This window comes from Pinus tabuliformis, chromosome 2_1 (genome assembly GCF_031772625.1).
Source record: "Pinus tabuliformis cultivar Carrire ecotype Pingquan chromosome 2_1, CPIR1, whole genome shotgun sequence".
In the NCBI taxonomy this organism is placed as follows: domain Eukaryota; kingdom Viridiplantae; phylum Streptophyta; class Pinopsida; order Pinales; family Pinaceae; genus Pinus; species Pinus tabuliformis.
Window position 1 is genome coordinate 260,368,226 of NC_142299.1, and position 22,293 is coordinate 260,390,518.

General features: G+C 34.5%; 2 protein-coding genes across 2 annotated transcripts; both read right to left on the reverse strand.

Annotated features, from left to right (window-relative positions):
• Nucleotides 1-1,937: 1,937 nt before the first annotated feature.
• Nucleotides 1,938-2,630, reverse strand: LOC149199731 (uncharacterized). Its single transcript, XM_089400675.1, has one exon. It carries the CDS (start codon nucleotides 2,628-2,630, stop codon nucleotides 1,938-1,940), a length of 693 nt encoding a protein of 230 aa, XP_089256801.1.
• Nucleotides 2,631-13,864: 11,234 nt separating this feature from the next.
• Nucleotides 13,865-14,521, reverse strand: LOC149199732 (uncharacterized). The gene has a single exon (XM_089400676.1). The coding sequence runs from the start codon at nucleotides 14,519-14,521 to the stop codon at nucleotides 13,865-13,867; it is 657 nt and encodes a 218-aa protein (XP_089256802.1).
• Nucleotides 14,522-22,293: the final 7,772 nt, after the last annotated feature.

The following is a 22,293-nucleotide window of genomic DNA, read 5'->3' on the forward strand; positions in this document are numbered from 1 at the left end:
GTCAAAAATTTGTGAGCATAGTCACTATCCCCTTGATGTTATTCTACACAACACGACATTTCTAGTGATGTAAAGATCACTTTAATTGGTGTAGTTTATGGAGCCTAATTATCTTGCTAATTCATAGTTCTTGTTTATAGCCATGTTTGGATCCTAGTTCCTAATGGGGTTTCAAGGGAAGCACCCCCAAAGAGATTTTTTTTGAAAAATGTTCCTAGTAAAATATGGAATTTTTTGTAATGAATTTGGACCGTTCATCATTAGGTCATAAATGTGATTCCTTTTCCTTTATAAGAAAACCCTCTTTTTTGAGGGAATTTTATTACAAATATGTATTATTAAGAGAGTATTGTAACTTTGAGAGACAAGAGATTGGGAGAGGCCGAAGAGGAGGTGGTAGTAGATGTACTATAGGTTGTATCCCTTCATTTTTCTAGAAGGAATAAAAGGAAGGATTGGTTGTTTCTCCATGTATGTATCCCAAGTTGAGTAAAACATATTTATCGGTATTTTCCTTTTATTATGTCATTTTAATTTTAATTTCCACATTTGTTTTCATTGTACTACTCCCTGATCTTATTCCTAGAAATTTGTATTAGAATCAAAAGTTTATTTGGATGATAAGCTCATAACAAAAGATAGTTCTTGATTCAAGTTGAAGGAATGGTGGAAGAAGGTTTAGGATTGAGAATTTTAATGGAAAAAATTGATAGCTATGGAATATGCAAATTGAGGACCCTTTATATCAAAAGAATATATTTATACTAATGGGTGGAATAACAAAGAAGCAAGTGACTATGAAATATGAAGAATGGAAGATTCTTGACACAAAGGAAATAAGAAAAGAATGGTTGGGCCTCGAAGCATAAGTGGATTTCAACGTTTCAAAATAAATAACAATGGAGGGTTTGATGAAGGGATTGGTATGAAATACTCTTGTCTTCCAACAAGTTATTTCTTATGAAATGTTTATTCCATATGAATATATTATAAGGTGGGTCTATTGTTAATCATTTAAGTGAATTATAATAGTCATTGGTCAATTACGTTATGTAAAATTAAACTTGATGATGAGGTTAGGGATTTTTTTATTTTGTTCTCATTTCTAGAAAGCTAGAATGGCATGGTCATGATTGTGAGTAATTTTATCTTGGTTGAAACAGTTTAAAGTTTGTTGATGGTTTTGGTGTTATTTTTAGTGAAAAAATGTGATTAATGTTTTGACGGTATAAAATAGGAGAAGACAAAGAGAGAGAGGAAAGAACTTAGGGAATCATGGAAAGTCTAAGAAAAGAAGACATGAAATAGGAAGGAGGCTAGAATGTTGGTATCATGAAAAGAAATGATACAAGGAGAAATATTATGGGTTTCTAACAGGAAAAGAATAACATGGACAACAAAAGAATAATAAGGAAGTAAATGTAGTCGGTGATCCATTGCAATATACTTTAATCCCTTTAGTAGAGAACATTACTGATTCTTAAGTGATAGATTTAGAGGCATAGTTTCATGCCACACCCCATAAGAAATATTCCAAGATTATATTCAAAGTGATTTTCTACAAGCTTATTTGGATAACGATGAATTATGTAAAATTGTTTAAAATGGTCAGGTACGAATAAAATTACATAATGGAAACTAATGACTTTTGAACGAGATGAAACATGTTCTTTAAGAAGATACATAATGGAAACTAATTACTTTTGAAAGAGATAAGGCATGTTCTTTAAGAAGAAATAATTTCAACAAAGTAATTTGGAAGTGAAGGCTCTATAGTTACATTTACAAGAAATCCATGTTACATTTACAAGGATCCATGGAAGATCACCAAAGTATCATGTAGTGGGAAAAGGCAGTTACATTGTGTTTATGTACAATTGACAATACATTCAAAAAATAAAAGGTGCTGCCATTTAAAAGGCAATACATTCAACAGATCAAGATCTGTTCAGGCTGAGACCCTTCGTTTTAAAGATCAGCTTATGGCACTTACCCCTTTTCTCCTTTTCCTTGATAGTCTCAAGTTCCGGTCTCCAGCATTGGCGTCTGAACGTGACCAACTGTTCATAATCCTTCCGCAATTTCAGAGTATTGCACAGCCTATGCTTGTCATCTGCTGAATCACTGCCCAATGCATGATTTCGTTCATCAACGTTAAGCCTCGCGTCTTCCAAAAGCTTTGTAATAAACTCCTCTGACACTCTAATCCGAAGACCTCCACCCAGGTCGCGTTTCTCTATCTGAAACGGCTGGCAGAGAGCAGACGCACGTTCGATACTGCGCACAGAGGCTGATACGCTACCATTGGAAGTACTTGGAGATTTTATGGACGGCGGTAATATTAAGGAAGCTAGCAATCCGAGCGTTAACTCAGACCGGAAAAAATGGTCTGGCAGAAGGAAATACTTGTTTCCCATCTCTAGTTGCTTGTCTGGAGAAAGCGGCGGCGTCTTCTGCCCGATGAACAAGGAGTGGGAGTGGCAGACTAAATGGTGAGGGAATTCCTGCATTATTTGGGCGGCCCAGAGGGGGTTTTGAAGAATTTGAACAGTGCCGTCTGAGCTAACAAGCTGGATGATTTCGTCCTCTTTCATGCCCACCGCGGCCGCGCAGGACGCATAGTTGCCCATACTTTTTGCTTACTTTTGCTCAGCAAAGCAAGTCCTGGAGATAGAGGGTTCGATCTCAGAAATTGGGTATTATCTAAAGCAGTGAGTTGGAGATAAAACTATCGAACTCAGACAGGTAGTATTTGAGGGAGACAGTTAACAAGTGGGAATTTTTTTCTCCGAGTGAGTTTTATTTTAATTTACTCATGTCACGAAAGTTTCGACGAAATTTTATAATCAAAATTCGAAATAGGCATACCACAAAATCCGTACGGAATTTACGAAGAATTTCCACTTTACACCTTAAAAAAATGAATTTGTTCAATTATTCCTCGTTAAAATTACAGAACACGTTGCTCGATGAAGAAAATCATAAGAATATACTTATTGATTCTGACTTTGACTCTAATGTTTGAATGCAAAATCACATGTTTTGCAATGGCGGGGCTGGATTTTCTTGGCACGGTAACTAGTGGAACGCCGCAAGATGACAGGAGGGAAATTTCCGGCCATGTTTATTTCAATGTGTGTTGCTTCGTTGTTATAGGGGGAGTGTTACACGGTCCACTTTTGTGCTTAACCCTAAACGAAGAGTCAAACTTTCTTGAGCACGAGGTTTCATAACATGAGGGTGGTTCCTATGGGCGGGCCTTCGATGATGTCATGAATCGCCCTCTCCACGTGATCGCTCTACAACTTTTGCATTTGGTTAAGTTTTAATCCACGAAATCAACATCTAATTGGCGCATTTTTAGAGAATTTAGTTAAATAAATATGTCCATTCCATGGGAATAACCAAAAACTATTAATTCAAGGTGTGCATGTCCATTTCCATAGCAATAAACAAAGATTATATGGTTCATTCCCAGAGAATTTAGTTTGAATAAACATGTCTGTGTGCGCAGCAATCACCAAAGAAAATGAATTCATTCTCTAGATTTAAATTTCCATAGGAATAACCAAAGTCTGGTATATGTAAGTTCATTTCACAAAATATGTGTTAATAAAGTGAAAGGTGAGTAAACAAGGCGACATGGACGACTATGATTATGATTTCAATGTCAAGCTAATTTTTCTCGTGTTTTTACTTTAGTGGTTTCTACGAAGAATATGAGTTTGTTATTCAAAACTTTTGGTCTGGTTTTGAAATTGTTGATTGTATTTTAATTTATAATATATTTATAATTGCTTACGGATTTTGAATTGATGGTCAATGGATGCATTCCTTGTGATAGGTCACCCGTTCAAATCCTCTGTAAGTACTTAAGTTAGTTTAATAGATAATATATATATATATATATATAATTTCTTTTTCCTAAATTATTTATATTTTACAATAATATAATTAATCTTGTATAAGTTTGGACATATATTATTTAATTGGAAGACGTTTAAATGAAATTGGATATATTCTAATTTGCATAACATTAATTATAATAAAGCTTTCTATTTATCTTTGTTTAATAACTATTCATTTTTATGCCTAGGTGATTTTGGGAAAATAAAACAATATATAGAATTTCTCTTTTCAAGTCATTTTATAATTTTTTATCTATCTTGGTAGACTCTAGGAGGAGAAATTAAAGGAATTGGCTTGTAGGGTCCTTTTTAGTGGTAAGTTCCAATTTGGAAATCTAGATACTAAAACCATCCAAACTCATTTTGAGGCTTTAAATCACACTTCTATGGTCAAAATTTTGTGATAATAGCTCCTAGCCCCTTGATATATATATATATGCTAAAATGTTTCTAATAGTGTAAAAACCACCTTAATCAGTGTTGCTCATGCAGCCTCATTACCTTCTTGATTCATGCATCTTTTTTATAATCGTGATTAGGTCCCAATTCCTAATAGAAGTTCAAGGGTAACAATATTCATTCAAAGTGTGCATATCCATTTCCATAGGAATAAACCAAAATCCTATGTGGTTCATTTCCCTATGTGGTTCATTTCTAGAGAATTCAGTCGAATAAACATGTTGATTTGCACATGAATCACCAAAGACTATAAATTCAATCTATACATGTCTACTTCTATAGGGGTAACCAAAGATGATTTATAAGTTCATTTCATAACGTCTACGTGTTAGGTAAAATTAATGCTGAGAAAAAAAAGGAGAAGGGAGGATTAAATTATGATTTTAATGTGAAGCTAATTTTTCTTGTGTTTTTACTTTAATGTTTATAATTAATAGTGAGGAAAAAAAGGAGAAAGGAGAATTAAATTATGATTTTAATGTGAAGCTAATTTTTCTAGCGTTTTTATTTTAATGTTTATATAAAGAATATGAGTTTGTTGTTTCATGTTTTTGTTTTGTTTAGTTTTTTCATAATATGGTGGTTCTCGATTAGTGATTTAATTTCAATTTATATAATTTATATAAATTTTATATAAATTTATTTACTTTTAAAAAATAATATATATTTCATAATAATGTCATTAATAATATATAAGTTTGATTAATTATGGTTTAATTTGGAAATATTTAAATGAGATAATATATATTTCAATTTCTATAATATTAATTGTTTTGCAATAAGGTGTATATTTTCTTCCAACAATGAATAATTTGATTTAACATTTGTGTGATTTAAAATTAAAGCAATATATCAATACCACTATGTTACAAAAAAACTAAATATAACAAAGTTTGAATGGACAAACTCATATTCTCTGTATGAACAATGGAATCATGAGGTAGATTGACTTGATGATGAAGTTATAATCTAGTCTTCCATCTCTCTCTGTTTTCTAACTATCAATTTGAATAATCATATGGATTCTATGACAATAAACCTATATATATCTAGGCTTTGGCTTCTTAAATACTTAGTTGTTGGTGTCAAATGGATCATTATATTAATTTAGGTCTATCTTGATATAGTCTAGGAGGAGAAATTAGTGAAATTGGCTTCTAGGGCCCCTTTTAGTGATAGGACTCAGTTAAGAAATTTAAAATTTCAGACCTTCCAAATCCATTTTGATGCATTAAATGGAAAATTTATGTCCAAATCTTTGTGAGCATAGTCCCTATCACCTTGATGTTACTCAACACAACAAGACATTTATAGTGATGTAAAGATCACTTTAATTAGTCTAGTTTATGGAGCCTAATTATCTTCCTGATTCATAGTTCTTGTATATATGTTTGGATCCTAGTTCCTAGTGCAATTTGAAGGGAAGCACCCCCAAAGAGATTTTTTTTGAAAAATGTTCCTTGTAAAATATTGGAATTTTCGTAATGAATTTGGACCATTCATCATTAGGTCATAAATGTGATTTTTTTCCCTTTATAAGGAAACCCTCCTTTTGTTAGATAATTGTCTTACAAATATGTATTATTAAAAGATTATTGTAATTGAGAGAAAGAGGAGATTGTGTGAGACTATAGAGGAGGTTGTAGTAGATGCACTATAGGTTGTATCCCTTCATTTTTCTAGAAGGAATAAAAAGAAGGATTGTTTTTTTCTCCATGTATGTATCCCAAATTGAGTAAATCATATTTATCGGTTTCTCCTTTTTATTATGTCAATCTAATTTTAATTTCCAAATTTGTTTTCGTTGTACTACTTCATGATCTTATTCCTAGTAATTGGTATCATAATCAAAGGTTTATTTGGATGATAAACTTATAAGAAAGGATAGTTCCTTGTTCAAGTTGGAGCAATGGTGGAAGAAGGTTTAGGATTGAGGATTTTAATGGCAAAAATTGATAACTATGGAAGATGCAAATTAAGGACTCTTTGTATAAAAATAATATGTTTTTATTAATGGGTGGAATAACAAAGAAGAAAGTGACTATGAAAGATGAAAAATGGAATATTCTTGACACAAAAGAAATAGGAAAAAGTTGGTTGTGCCTCGAAGCATAAGTGGCTTTCAAAATTTCAAAAGAAATAAAAAATGGAGGGTTTGATGAAGGAATTGGTATAAAATACTCTTGGCTTCTGTTGTCACTCACTACAAAATTTATTTTCAGCTGACCAGAGTACACAAGAACAAAAGATTTTCCATCCATCTTCTAAGCGACATAAGCACTCATAGATAAATTGGACCTCCTCCAAGAGAGTTCTCAGAATTAGCACTCCAACGATATATAGAACTCATAAAATGGACCCCACAATCAAAAGTTACAATGGATTGAAGTTACCCTTGAAAATGAAAAGTCGAGGAGAAAATCCTTAGGGTAAAATCCTGCATATCAGTGAACGTAGGTCCTAAGATGTTGTGCATGGTACAACAGAAGCATTCCGCAGATATGTGATTAGTGACCCTGCATATTGGAGATCCTTCACATCGAAAATCTCACATATCGAAGGTCCAAATCACCAGAGCATCAAGAGATCGACGCATCACAATCATACAAGGAACCAAGGACTACATGGGCAAATAAATGAATTAGAATGATTCATGCACACGTATTCATGGAGAAAATGGAGGTATGGAACTCAGGAAGACTTAATTTCTCAGCATGGATCTCCTTACAATCAAAAAATGAAAGATTGCCAGGTTAATCTCCACTTTTTATCTGTGACAAGCAACCACAGTTGATTGCTACCAGCTCCAGAGAATGGTGAAGTCAGGTAGTTAAGGCGGTAGGGACAAGTGAATTAACGGAGAAGTAGGAGAGGCGCATCATAGCAGAGATGTGGCATGATCAAGGGTGATCACAAGAATGGCAAGGATATATTTTCCTCAGTCATCATTCAGTTTTACTTTTCCTATAATTCTATAATTTCTGTGTATTTTCAAGAAATGAATCAAATCCTTTGTAATCATTTTGGGCAGTAGGATATCACACATCGAGACAACTATTCAATTAGGCAACTGGCCCTTAGATGAGATATTCTGTAACTGTTAATTTGAATATTCCCCTCTCCTTATAAATAGAGGGAAGAAACAATTAATACAGGTTCCAGAATTTTGCACCCATGGTGCTCCAAATTTTGTGATTCCACTTTGGTTCTAATTGCCTGTTCATGAGGGACTCGAGCGATGTAAGGCTAAATTTATTGGACTGGTATATTGGACTCATTTTGAGGATTACTGAAACTCTTTGGTGATTCCAATCATGGCTATAAGCAATATGTTTTCCCCTTTGTAAATCTCATTTCATATATGGTTCTCCTCTACTGAAATTGTGTAATGAATCTACCAGTCTCATTCTCTCATGGTTATATGTTTGCTGCTAAGTAGTAATAGTACCTGTGGAAATTACATATTTAATTTTGTTATTTGATAGCCTATACTACCTGTATGAGCACAAATTTACATATGATAATTAGTAACAAATGTACTCATGATGTATAGATCTTGGGACATTAGTTAGCGCTCCAATGTTTCTACCATTCCACCTCTTCAACCTCCCATACTTCTGCTAGAATATTGTTGCTTAGGATTATTCCTAGCCCTATGCACCGGATTCCTTCCATTCTCTCCTCCTCTTCATTTTACTATAACTCCAATATTAAAATGCCTATTGTTGTGTGTCGGCCACTAGAACTAGACATTTCTCTTTGAGATTAGCCTGTTTTACCCCTTGTATTTGGATCCATGTATCTTCTTGAGTTCACCTTGATGAAAAATTATTGAACCAAGCCCCCCTTTCTTATCTTTGAAAACTATGTGACAATTAGACTGCAACATAATCCCTCAGATAATCCTAAATGCACTTCTCTCTTTACGATGTCCTAGTCCTAGGTCTACAATCAACCTAGAGGTTGTCTCTAGGAAACTTTCTATATATCTTGAAGCACTTGTGCTACAAGTTCTAGAAAAGGTGACAACATCTTTCTGGCGACGTTGTCGGGGAATGGATTAGAATATTTTCCCCTCGGTACGACAAATCTTTACATTCCCTCTGTTAGGTGAGGAAGCGAAGTGTGGGTTGAAGATATCTCACCTTGGTGACTCCACTGTCTGAATTTCATTATAAACACCCTAGCGACTCCACTGTCTGAATCTTAATTGTAAACACTCTAACGAATCCACTATCAAGACATGGAGGAGAAGATAGAAGAGATGGAGAGGTTAATAACGAACTCCTTATATATACTAATAGAACTAGAGTTAGAAAATAGAAACCTTCAACGACTGAACCTCGAGGTTGCTAATCCATGTTTAAATTCCCAATAATGAATGCCTCCGCTACAAATATGGAAAGGGGAAAAGAAAGAACAACAAGACCACACTCATCCTCCATTATATCTAGAGGATCATCTCGAGGAATAGATACCATATGCAAATAAAGTTCAGGGGAACTAATATTCATCTTTCTCCGATAAAGAAAAAGAAATCAAAGCATATAAAGAAGTGGAGGAGGATATTCATGCAACACTGAAGAATGGCGAGATTGATGATTATTGTAGGCACTTCACTAATCTCATGCACGCTCAGCTACACAAGAAATAATATTTATGGTCATATGAAAATAGATCGAGAGGGAAAGACAAAAATGAAGGTACTTCTTCTGCAGTGCCTCCTAAGCTAACATATAAGATAAAGGGGCCTTTAGATCCAAAATTCTTTAACCCTGAATCCCTCTAAGAAGAGAAGTCACCCTCCCCCTCCACACCCATTTCGGATAAAGAAAAAGAGCCAAGTAGTGTTAGTGGCTACCCTAACCAAGAAGATACTCGTCAACAGACTATTCAAGAAAATGAGGCAGCTGCAATTTTCTCTCATCAGTTCCATGATCCAGTAGATGATTACATGCCATCTTTCTTTGGCCTGCAACAATATTCCTCAATTCTAAGGTATGTGTCAAATCTTTGGTATGAATTTCTAATGGGATTCCTGCCTATTTTAGTCATTGATTTTCATGAAAATAACCCCATTAGAAGGTTCATGGAGGAGATTAAAAGTGTTGAGCATCAACGGTTAAGTTGGGGGCACATATCAATCTTTTGTCAAAATATTTTCCAAGGTGCATACTTGTTTTGATTTTTAAATTCCAGTAGCATGAAGGCATAAGGTCGAGTACTCTGATCGTAGGCTTGTGTGATTATAAGGTGGAACTAAAATTAGGAGGATTGAGTTGTATACATTAGTATGATTTATACATAAATAAGCTCACTAGCCAAGCAGTTAATTTCCAACTTTTAGAATTTATATTTCTACATTTTAGTTTGATGAGGAAAGGATCTCCTGCAAATAAAATTCCATGGACATTTTCTAGTTTTATCGATTCATTATATTTTTGACTCCATGAAAAATGGTGAAGGCTATTGGCCTACAAGTTCTTAGTACCTTGCGAGCATGTTGTTGTCCCTAGTTGGGGCCAATTTTTTCACTCACCACTAAATTTGTTTTCAGCTGACCAAAGTACACAAGAACATAAAGGTTTTCATATATATTCTAAGCCACAGAAACACTCATAGCTAAATAGGACCTCCTCCAAGGGATAACTATCGGAATTATCTTTCTAACGATATATATAACTCCTCAAATGGACCTTGGAATTAAAATTTATAGTAGATTGAAGTTATCCTTGAAAACTAGAAGTCAAGGAGAAAATCCTTAGGGTAAAATCCTTCATATCGGCAATAATACACCCTAAGGTGTAGCACATGGTACAACAGAAGCATTCCACTGATATACGTTTAGCGATCCTGCAAATCAGAGATCCCGCACATCGACAATCCTGCATATCAGAGGTCTAATGCATCAGAGCATCAAGATATTGGCACATCACAATCAGCGATCAAACAGGTGACACCCTTCCAAAGTTGCAATATCACAGAAAGTTATGGTTGTGATTAAATTTGTTGAGATTTGAGCCTCTAGCACTAAAGCGTCCAGAATGCCTTGAAACATTTAACAAAGGAAATCAATTACAAAAAAAGAAGAGGGTTCACCTTTTCTCTCTCCTTAAGGGGTCACGTGGTTGAAGATCATTAGATCCGATAAATGAAACATGGTTACACATGATTGGTTCTGATGCATGACACTTGGAAGCATATGGTTGGTTCCGATAAGGGACATGGTGTAGCTCATGTCAGCATGATGCAACTGTATGGTGGACATTGCGCAGGTAGATTCAGCTTTTTGAGGGGTCATAAGGGGCCAAAACTGGGTGACACATATCACCACTCATAAAGTGACATGTGGTAGTGAAAAAGTCACATATCGGAGATCGATAATCGAAGGTTGTAGCATGTGTGCATCAAAATGAAATCGCTGATTGAAAACCTCTTATTAAGGGGCTTCAATATGGGGGTTGGCCTATGGTCACAAGGAGCATGAAAGTACCAAGGGTTAAGTAAAAATGGTGATTGGTGAAGTGAATGTTGTGCACCAAATTTAAAACACTGATTGGAATTCATTGATAGGGGGGCTCTGAAATAAGGGTTGGCCCAAAGTCAAGAGGAACTTAAAGTGCCAAGGTAAAAAACAAGTTTACAAAGGAACAATATTCCCCGGTAGGAGAAAAAGGCCTTACTGCCTTAAGGCTAAGAACCAGGTCACAGCCCTCAGTCCTATGGTTAGAAATGTGGGAAGGGCTAAGTAGAAGGAGCTTGTCATATCAGAGGTCGAGAATCGAAAATTTTGAATACTGCATCACTGTGAAGTCTGTGATATGAAACCGCTCCAATGAGGAAATACAAAGCTTTAAAGGCAAATGGATTGGTAACTACGGTATTGAATGAGGGCATGGAGCAGTTGTAAATCGATATGGGCTAATCTTATGGAAGCCCCTAGGACAAGAAACCAAGGACTACATGGGAAACAAAAACGCATTTCATTGTTTCATGCACATATCTTCATGGATTAAATGGAGGCATGGGACTCAGGAAGACTTAATTTCTCAACATGGAGCTCCTCACAGTTTGACAATGAAAGACTACCAGGTCAATCTCCTCTTCTGCTCTATGACAAGCAACCATAGTTGATCACTACCAGCTGCAAATAGTGGTGACATCAGGTAGTTAAGGCGAAAGCGATAGGTGAACTAGCCGAGCAACAAGAGAGGCACATCATGGCAGAGATGTGTCTTGATCAAGGGTGATCACACGAATGGAAGGGAGATATTTTCCTCAGTAATCATTCAATTTTCCTTTTCCTATTTTATGTCATTTTTGTCTATTTTCAAGAAATAAATCAAATCCTTTGTAATCATTTTGGGCAGCAGGATATCGCACACCAAGATAGCTAGTCAATTGGACAACTGGCCCTTAGCTGAGATATTTTGTAACGGTTAATGAAAAACTCCCCCTCTACTTATAAATAGAGGGAAGAAACACTTAATATAGGTTCCATAATTTTGCACCCGTGGTGGTCCAAATTTTATGATTCCACTTTGGTTCTAATTGCCTGAGGGACTCAAGCGATATATGGCTAAATAAAATGGACTGGTATATTGGACTCATTTTGAGGATTAATGAAACTCTTTTTGTAAATCTCATTTCATGTATGTTTCTGTTCTACTGAAATTGTGTAATGAAGCTGTCGATTTCATTCTCTCATGGTTATATATTTGTTTCTAAATAGTAGTAGTACCTGTGGTAATTACAGATTGACTTGTGTTATTCAATAGCCTACAGTACCTGTATGAGCATAAATTTACATATGCTAATTAGAAACAAATGTACTCAAGATGTATAGATCTTGGGACATTAATTAGTGCTCCACTGTTTCTGCCATTCCCCCTCTTTAGTCTTCCATACTTCTATAGGAATATTGTTGCTTAGGGTTTTGTGTTATTCCGAGCCCTATGCATCACATTCCTTCCTTTCGCTCCTTTGATCTTGGGACATTAATTAGCACTCCACTATTTCTGCCATTCCTCCTCTTCATTCTTCGATACTTCTACTGGAATATTGTTTCTTAGGATTTTGTGTTATTCCAAGCCCTATGCATCACATTCCTTCCTTTATCTCCTCCTTTTCATTTTACTACAACTCCAATACTAAGCTACCTATTGTTGTGTGTCAGCCACCACAACTAGACATTCACTTTGATATTGGCCCGTTCTGCCCCATGTATTTGGATCCATGTATCTACTTGAGTTCACCTTAATGACAGACTGTTGAACCAAACCCCCCCTTATTATCTTTCAAAACTACGTGACGATTGGAGTGCAACATAATCCCTCAAATAATCCTAAATGCACTTCTCTCTTTAAGATTTCCTAGGCACTGGTCTACAATCAACCCAGAGGTTGTCTCTAGGGAGCTTTCTATATCTCCTCAAGGACTTGTGCTACAGGTGTTAGAAAAAGTGACAACATCTTCGAACAATGTATTTCTTATGAAATGTTTATTCTATAAGAAGATATTAGAAGGTGGGTTTATAATTAATCATTTGAGTGAATTATAATAGTCACTAGCCAATTAAGTTACAAAAATTAAACTTGATGATGACGTTAGGGCTCTTTTTATTTTGTGCTCATTTCTAGAAAGCTAAAATGGCATAGTCATGGTTGTGAGTGATTTTGTCTTTGGTTCAAAGAGTTTAAAGTTCCTTGATGTTTTTGGTGTTATCCTTAGTGAGAAAATGTGATTAATTCTTCGATTCTATAAAACATGAGAGGACAATGCGAGAGAGGAAAGAACCTGGGGAATCATGGAAAATCAAAGAAATGAAGTTATGAAATAAGAGAGAGGCTAGAATGATGGCATCATGAGAAAAAATGATACAAAGAGAAATATTGTATGTTTCTAAAAGGAAAACAAAGACATGGACAACAAGAGAATAATAAGAAAGTAAATGTAGTAGCTGATCAATCGCAAGATGCTTTAATTTCTTCAATAGAAAACATTATTAATTTTTAGGTGATAGATTTAGGTGCTTCTTTTCATTCCACACCCTATAAGAAATATTGCAAAATTATGTTCAAGATGATTTTGCACAAACGTATTTGGAACCGTGTAAAATTGCTTAAAATGGTAAGATATAAATAAAGTACAAACTTATTTGGATAACAATGAACCATGTAAAATTGCTTAAAATGGTAAGATCTAAATAAAATTACATAATAGGAACTAATGATTTTAGAAAGAAATGAGACATGCTCTTATATAAAAAGAAATGATTTCAACAAAGTAATCTCGAAGTGAAGTTCTATAGTTAGATTTACAACAAATCCATGTTACATTTACAAGAAATCCATGGAAGATCACTGAAGTATCATTGATAATAGTAGTGTGAAAAGGTAATTAGATTATGTTTATGTACTATTGACACTAACCTTTCTTAACTATCTCTTGGGTTAGTAAAAAGTTCTTCCAATTAAAAGGCAATACATTCAAACTGATCAAGATCTGTTGACGCTGAGTCCCTTCATTTTGAAGATCAGCTTGTGGCAATTACCCCTCTTCTCCTTTTGCTCGATAGTCTCAAGCTCTGGTCTCCAGCACTGGCCTCTGAACGTGACCAACTGTTCATAATCCTTCCACAGTTCTAGAGTATTGCACAGCCTGTGCTTGTCATCTACTGAATTGCTGCCCAATGAATGATTTCCTTCATCAACGGTAAGCCTCGTGTCTTCCAAAAGCTTTGTAATAAACTCCTCTGACACTTTGATCCAAAGACCTCCGCCCACATCGCGTTTCTCTATCTGAAACGGTTGGCAAAGAACAGTCGCACGTTTGATACTGCGCAAAGAGGCTGATACGCTACCATTGGAAGTCCTTGGAGATTTTAGGGACGACGGTAATGTTAAGGAAGCCAACAATCCGAGCGTTAACTCAGACCGGAAAAAATGGTGTGGCAGAAGGAAATACTTGTTTCCCACCTCTAGTTGCTCGTTTGAAGAAAGCGACAGGGTCTTCTGCCCGATGAACAAAGAGTGGGAGTCGCAGACTAAATGGTGAGGGAATTCCTGCATTATTTGGACGGCCTGGAGGCGCTTTTGAAGAATTTGAACAGTGCCGTCTGATCTAACAAGCTGGATGATTTCGTTCTCTTTCATGCCCACCGTGGTCGCGCAAGTCGCATAGTTGCCAATACTTTTTGATTATTTTTGGTGAGCAAAGCAAGGCCTGAAGATAGAGGGTTCGCTCTCAGAAATTGAGTATGATCTAAAGCAGTGAGTTGGAGATAAAAGGATCGAACTCAAACAGGTACTATTTAAGGGAGACAGTTAACAAGTAGGAATTTTTTCTCCCGAGTGAGTTGGAGATAAAAGGATCGAACTCAAACAGGTACTATTTGAGGGAGACAGTTAACAAGTAGGAATTTTTTCTCCCGAGTGAGTTTTATTTTAATTTAGTTACGTCACGAAAGTTTAGATGAAATTTTATAATCAAAATTTGAAACAGGTTTACCACAAAATCCTTACAGAATTTACGAAGAATTTGCACTTTACACGTTAAAAGAATGAATTTGTTCAACTATTCCTCGTTAAAACTTAAAATTACAGAACTCGTCGCTCGATGAAGAAAAAACCCTAAGAATATACTTACTGATTCTGACTTTGACTCTAATGTTTGAATGCAAAATTACACGTTTTGCAATTGCGGGGCTGGATTTTCTTGGCAAGTTAACTGTTTGAACGTCGCAGGATGACAGGAGGGAAATTTCCGCCCATGTTTATTTGAATGTGTGTTGCTTCATCGTTATATGGGGAGTGTTACACAGCCCATTTTTGTGCTTAACCCTAAACGGAGAGTCAAACTTTCTTCAGGACGAGGTTTCATAACATCAGGATAGTTCCTTGTGGGCGGGCCTTCGAGGATGTCATAAATCGCCCTCTCCAAGTAATCCGTCAACAATTTTTGCATATGAGTAAGTTTTAATCCACGAAACCAACATCTAATTGGTGCATTTCTAGAGAATTTGGTTGAATAAATATGTCCATAAACTATTAATTCAATGTGTGCATGTGCATTTTCATAGGAATAAACAAATATAATATGGTTCATTTCCACAGAATTCAGTTGAATAAACATGTCCATGTGCATAGGAATAACCAAAGATAATAATTCATTCTATAGATGTCCATTTCCATAGGAATAACCAAAGACTATATGTAAGTTCATTTTGCAAAGTCTATGCTTTGATAAAGTTAAAGGTGAGTAGACACATCCACATGGAGGGCTCATATTATGATTTCATTGTCAAGCTAAATTTTCTCGTGTTTTACTTTTATGGTTTATGTGAAGAATATGAGTTTGTTATTTAAGATTTTGTTTTGTTTACATTTCCATAATAAGGTGGTTTTGAAGTTATTGATTTAATTTTTAATTTATATAATTAATATAAATATTATATAAATTTATTTATATATGATAAACATATTTTATTTTAGTATATTTCTCAATTTGTACAATATTAATTGTTTTAAGAAAAGTTTTTCGGTAGAAATTACATAAGAGAAATTTATGGCCTGCCAAAGATTTATAAGGAAGGGGCTCCCCTGAGATCCATTGTCAACACGTTACGAGGGACAATTTATCTTCTTGCTAGATATTTAGCTCAGAAGCTTAAGCCACTTGTTGACCATGCAAAATCCTTCATCAAGGACTCTGCATCGTTTGTCAATGAGTTAAAGAGTTTCAAGCTTGATCCACATGACAATCTTGTGAGCTTCGATGTGGTCTCCCTCCACACTAATATCCCTATCAACGAGGCCATCGAAGTTATGAAGCACATTACGGATCCTGATACGACTAATTTAGTTAGTATTTGTCTTACTTCTACTTTCTTTTCATTAGATGGGGAATTCTATGAGCAAACTTGCGGCGTTGCCATGGGTTCCCCCCTCTCCCCTGTCGTTAATCTATTCATGGAGTATTTTGAATCAAAGGTCTTAGCTTCCTCTCATCTTTTGCCTGAGATGTGGAAGAGGTTTGTGGATGACACTCGTGTCATCTGGTCCCATGGTAAGGAAGAGTTGGAACTATTTTTTCTCCAACTTAACAATCAATCTAGTTCCATAAAGTTCACCGTGGAATTTGAAAGTAATGGTAGTCTTCCCTTCCTTGATGTCCTCCTCTCAATGAATGATGATGGCTCTTTTCCTCATTAGATATTTCTTAAGAAAACTTATACAGAACAATATCTTCATGCTAATTCTCATCATTTCTGAGTTGAAAAGCTTGGTGTTCTGAACACCTTAGTGGCAAGAGCTTTAAGAGTTTCTGATGATAACCATCTCAATGAAGCGAAAGCACATCTCCTAAGTGTTTTCCTTAATAACGGGTATAGTAGACACCAATGTACTAAGGCTTTCCTCAGAGCTGAAAAAGGTCCTCGTGTTAAGAAAAATACCAAGGATCAATTTTCCGGTGTTCATCTTCCTTTTATCTAAGGGACCACAGACAAGATTGCGAGGATCCTAAGGAATCATAAGGTGGCTTCAACCTTTAGGCATTTAAATACCATCCGGAGCTCCCTTAGATTTGTAAAATACCCAATGGACCCCAAGAATATGAAGGGTGTTTACGTTATCCCATGCTCTTGTGGGACTCCCTATGTTGGTGAGACTGGTCGCTCGATTAATCAAAGGATTCATGATCTTGCCGCTAACATCAAGCATGGGAGGATCCACTCCTCTGCTTTAGGAGAGCATGCAGATAAATCTAAGCATCACATTTGCATTGAGGAGGCCCAAGTCATTGCTAGGGTTAGTCATTTGCATTATCATAAATTGAGGGAGGCCCTAGAAATTGAAAAAAGACCCAATAATTTGAATAGAGACGATGGTTGAATTATTAGTAGAAGCTGGATCCGTGTCCTGTCCTCCTAGTTTTTTAGGTTTCTTTTTTAGATTTATTTCGTTTGTTTGTTTACTTAACTACGTAGGTATTGGTGTCCTTTTTATAGTATTTTTTATTGATTTATTCTTCATTAAAGTTTATACTTTTGATCCTTCTTATTTTCTTAAGTATTTTATCATCCTATTCATTCTTAAATCCTTTTAGTATTTTTGTTATTTGTTTAATGGGCCTCAACCCCATATTTTATTGTTGAACTTGTATTATTTATTGATTACTTTTCTTTGAATATATATATATATATATATATATATATATATATATATATATATATATCATTTCACTTGTGTATATTTTTGTTTTGTTTTATTTATTTTACATTAATTATTTTTATTTATTAAATGATCTTGTCTCAGTTAGGGTCTTGACTCCCTTTTATAATTTTTGACGTCCCTCTTTGTTTGGAGTTTCAATTTGATTTTTTTCTAATAATATTTGATTTTAATAAATTAATTTAAATATTATTTTTCAAAAACTAGTCGTTTAATATATCTACTACTTATTAATATTTGTTTTTAATAAATTAATAAATTAATATCATAATTTAAATATTACTTTTCAAAAACTAGTCGTTTAATATAGCCGTTACTTAATAATATTTGTTTTCATATATTAATAAATTAATATCATAATTTAAATATTGTTGTTCAAATATAGTTGTTACTTGTAATTATGGTCTCTTTGTTGCTCTCTATTTAAGCCTTTGCCATGGTCTGCCTCTTCATCTAGTCGTGATGATGAACCACACTGGTTGGTTCGAAACGCGTCAGCCAAAAATTTCTCTTATGTGATTTCTACGAAAAGACTTTTCTTAATTCATTATGGATCACAGAAGCCTAAATACATAAATTATTTTTTTTGTTATAGAGTATATATAGTTTTCCAATAATAAATAATTTGATATAATATTTATGTGAATTAAAATTATATCAATATCTCGATATCACTATGTTATGGGAAAAGTAAGCATAACAAATTTGGAAAGAACAAACTCATATTCCTCGTACGGACATTGGAGTTGTGAGGTAAATTGACTTGATGTTGAAGTTATAATATAGTTTTCCATTTCCTTTTGTTTTATAACTATTAGTTTTTATAGTCATGAGGATTTTAGACATCAATACTATATATACACTTTGGCTTCTCAAGTGCATGCTTATTGGTGAAGAATAAATCATTGTATAATTTTTCATCAATATTGGTAGTTTCTAGGGGGAGAAATTAAAGGAAGTTTGTTGTAGGACCCCTTTTAGTGGGAAGTCCTAATTTGAAAATCTATAGTTTGAAACCTTCCAAATCCATTTTCACATATCAAATGACACTTTTAGGGTCAAAACATTATGAGCATCTCTCCTACCCCCTTGATGTTTTTCCACCACACCGAAATGTTTCTAACGGTGTAAACTCCACGTTAACTAGTGTTGGTTATGGGGATTGATTATATTCTTGATTCATAGGTCTTTTTTGTAGCCATGTTTCGATGTCATTTCCTAGTAGGGGTTCAAGGGAAATGCCCCCAAAGATAATTTTTTTCGAAATTTTTTCTTGCAAAATATTGTTGTTCTAGTAGGCAATTTGGACCATTCATCATTAGTTCATTGATGTGACGATAAAATTTATGTTAGGGTGTTTTTCTTTAGAAGGAAAATATCTTTTTATGAGGAAATTGTATTGTATTTATATACTATCAACATAGTATTGCAGCTGAGAGAAGAGACTACAAGAGAGAGAAGAGGAGGCTACAAAAAATATAATGCAAGTATTCCTTCAATTCACTAAATGCAATAAAAGGAAGGATGAAATATTTCTTTGTGGATGTATCCCAAATCAACTGAACCATGTGAATCAATGTCTCCCTGATTTTGTGTCATTGTATTTTCATTTTGACATTTATTTTCATTGTATTACTCCATTAGCCTATTCCTAATGATCGATATTGAAACTGAAGGTTCATTTGGCTAATAAAACTGACCAGAACGATATTAAAACTAAAGCTTTATTTGGCTGATAAAACAGAAAAGAATGAGCATTTCCTAGTTTTAGTGGGGTAAATGGTGGAAGAAGTTTTTAGGGTCAAGAATTTTAATGGCCAAAAATACTAAATATGGAATATGAAAATTGAATATTATTTATATTAGAAGAATATTTTTCTACGAATGGATGGAATAACAAAGAAGTGAGTGACAATGAAGGATCCAGACTAGAATATGCTTGACACAAAAGCACTCGGAAAAATATTGTTGTTCCTGGTAGTATCAGTGGCTTTTAATATTTTAAAAGAAACAAATAAAATGGGTTTGATGAAGGCATTATCTAAGCTACATGAAAATCCCTTGGTTTTCATCAAGGTATTTCTTGTAAAATAATTATTTTTTCTGAATGTGGTTGAAGGTGGCTCTATTGCTAATCATTTAAATGAATTTAAAATAGTCACAAGTCAATTAATTTATGTAGGAATAAAATTTAATGATGAGGCCAAATCTCTTTTGATCTTGTGCTCATTACTAGAAAGATAGAATGGCTTCGTCATGGTTGTGAGTAATGTTTTCTCTTCTTTTCTCTATTTCAAACACTTTAAAGTTTGATGATGTTGTTGGTGTTAACCCTAGCTAGAAAATGTGATGAAAAATCATATGTGATATGTCAACTAATACTTTGATTGTAAAGAAAAGGTGAAGACAAACAAAGAGAGGAATGAACCTAGGAAATTATGGAAATTCTAAGAGGGGCATATCCAAAATGAGAATGAAGCTACAATGATGGCATTAGGAGTAGAGGGGACACACAAATAAGGCGCGTTGGTGTCTAAATGGAAAACAAGATGATGGAAAATAAGATAATAGTAATAAGGAAACAAATATACCAGGTGATGCATTACAAGATTCTTTAATAGTTTCAATGGATAACATTTTATGTTCTTGAATGATAAAACCAAGATCTCCATTTCATACCACACATCATAAGAAATATTTTCAAGGTTATGTTCAAGGTGATATTGGATATGTTTATTTGGGTGATGATGAAAAATGTAAAATTGTTGGAAAGGCTAAGGTGTGGATAAAATTATATAATGGAAACCAATGGTTGTTAAAAGAAACGAGGCATGCTCCTTATTTATGAATAAATATAATTTGAATTGGAAGTCAAAAAGTGAAGGTTGTACAATTACATTTACAAGAAATGCATGCCATGTCACTGGAGGATTGTCAATAATACTAAAAGGAGAAAAGGTATTGTTGTTGGTACTACAGCACCGTCCCAAATTTTGCTACCTTTGAATTTGGAGCCTACCCAACTCTCGTATCAAGTGTCTCTTTGGTCACCAAGCATGGTTTCTTGTTGTTTACATGTTTTGAGTGTCCTTGTTCTTTGCTAAGGGTTGTCGCATCATTGAGAACATCTATAATGCACTCTATGATCATATTTTTTGGAATACTTTGAGAACTCCTGAGGTGGGGGGATGAATCAGTAATGTGACTTCTTTAACAATTTTACCAATTATGACTTCACTTACTAAATCATGTGTATAACTAGCAACATATTATATTATCACATGAATATAATAATGTAAGAATCTAAATCAAACAACTAAGAGAGCGAAAAAACCATCAAACACAACCATAAAAACCATCACACAACATACACAAGATATCTGGGCGAAAAGCCTTCACCGGGAAAAAAAACCACCCTTATTGTTGCAACACTACTTTGAATATTCTATTAAGCAAAATATGTCTTTTACATAGATTTGTTGACTCCCATCAGAATGGAGACTCAAACTCATATACAATCAGATGACTTCGATTAGCATGGAGACTCAATTCTATTGATCAACTCAGAAGACTATGTTCTCCACGGATCTACGAACTACCATCTGCTGAAAGCCACCATGATCAATTGATCCCTGCCAAACTCCGATTGGACTATCCAACTACAATTGGATTGAGAAACTATTCCTTTTAGTGAAACTTCACAAACATCACTCCACATCCGTGGAGTCACTGCTCCTCTACTCTATTCGGACCTCCTTTCATATATTTTCAAACTGGATCCAAAAAATTTCTACTCAACTTAATTCATCTATGAAATATGGCCTCTAGGATCAAGACATTCTCATCAATCAAAAACACCACAAACATGCTCTCTTCTTTAGAAAAATAGTGGCCACGCTCTATCCAATAAAATAACTGGGTAATATCACCAACAACTGAAATAAAACTCATAAAAACCCTCACAAGAAAATATGATTGTTGCATAATACAATCAACAACATAAGACACTATGGGTATGTGCAAAATGCATCAGCAGATCTTGCGAAAACAAATGTGAGAGTCACTAATATGCAATTCCATCAATACCAAACTCTGCTACAACTCTTTGTATCACTAATATGAAATCTAGAGATCTGAATCAATATTATGCTTTAGGAAATAGATCTTCTCATATTGTTTCCATTAGATCTCATACACTCAAGCAATCAAACTCACTAATGGATTTGCAGCATACTCACACAATGCAACCTTCTCTAACTCACTTACACTCATCATCAATCATCACACAACTCCCAAGTGATGAATATAAAACATGTAGGGTGAAATTAAGCTTTGCACTAGTAGAAAATGAGCCATTAGTGACTAGGTGACTAAAAATGTTAGTCACCACAGCTTTTCCAAGTGAAATACTACAAAAAATGAGCAATCTTAAGTGACCGAACTAAAAACGACTAACATAAATCATTGATTTAGTCACGAGTTAAAATATGTGACTAGATAATAAGTAATACAACTAAAAATGACTAACATGAATTACTAATTTAGTCTAAGAACAAAAATACAACTACCTAACAAGTACTACAATAATATGAATCAATTTTTTTATGTTAGTCATCTTAATTGTGTCAAGCAATCTAAAATTACAAGTGATAGGGGACTGAAAGGTCGTTAAAGATTGGTTGAAAGGTTATCCT

Coding starts and splice junctions, on each gene's coding strand:
- LOC149199732 (XM_089400676.1), bottom strand. CDS start 14,521: ATGAAAGAGAACGAAATCATCCAGCTTGTTAGATCAGACGGCACTGTT.
- LOC149199731 (XM_089400675.1), bottom strand. CDS start 2,630: ATGGGCAACTATGCGTCCTGCGCGGCCGCGGTGGGCATGAAAGAGGAC.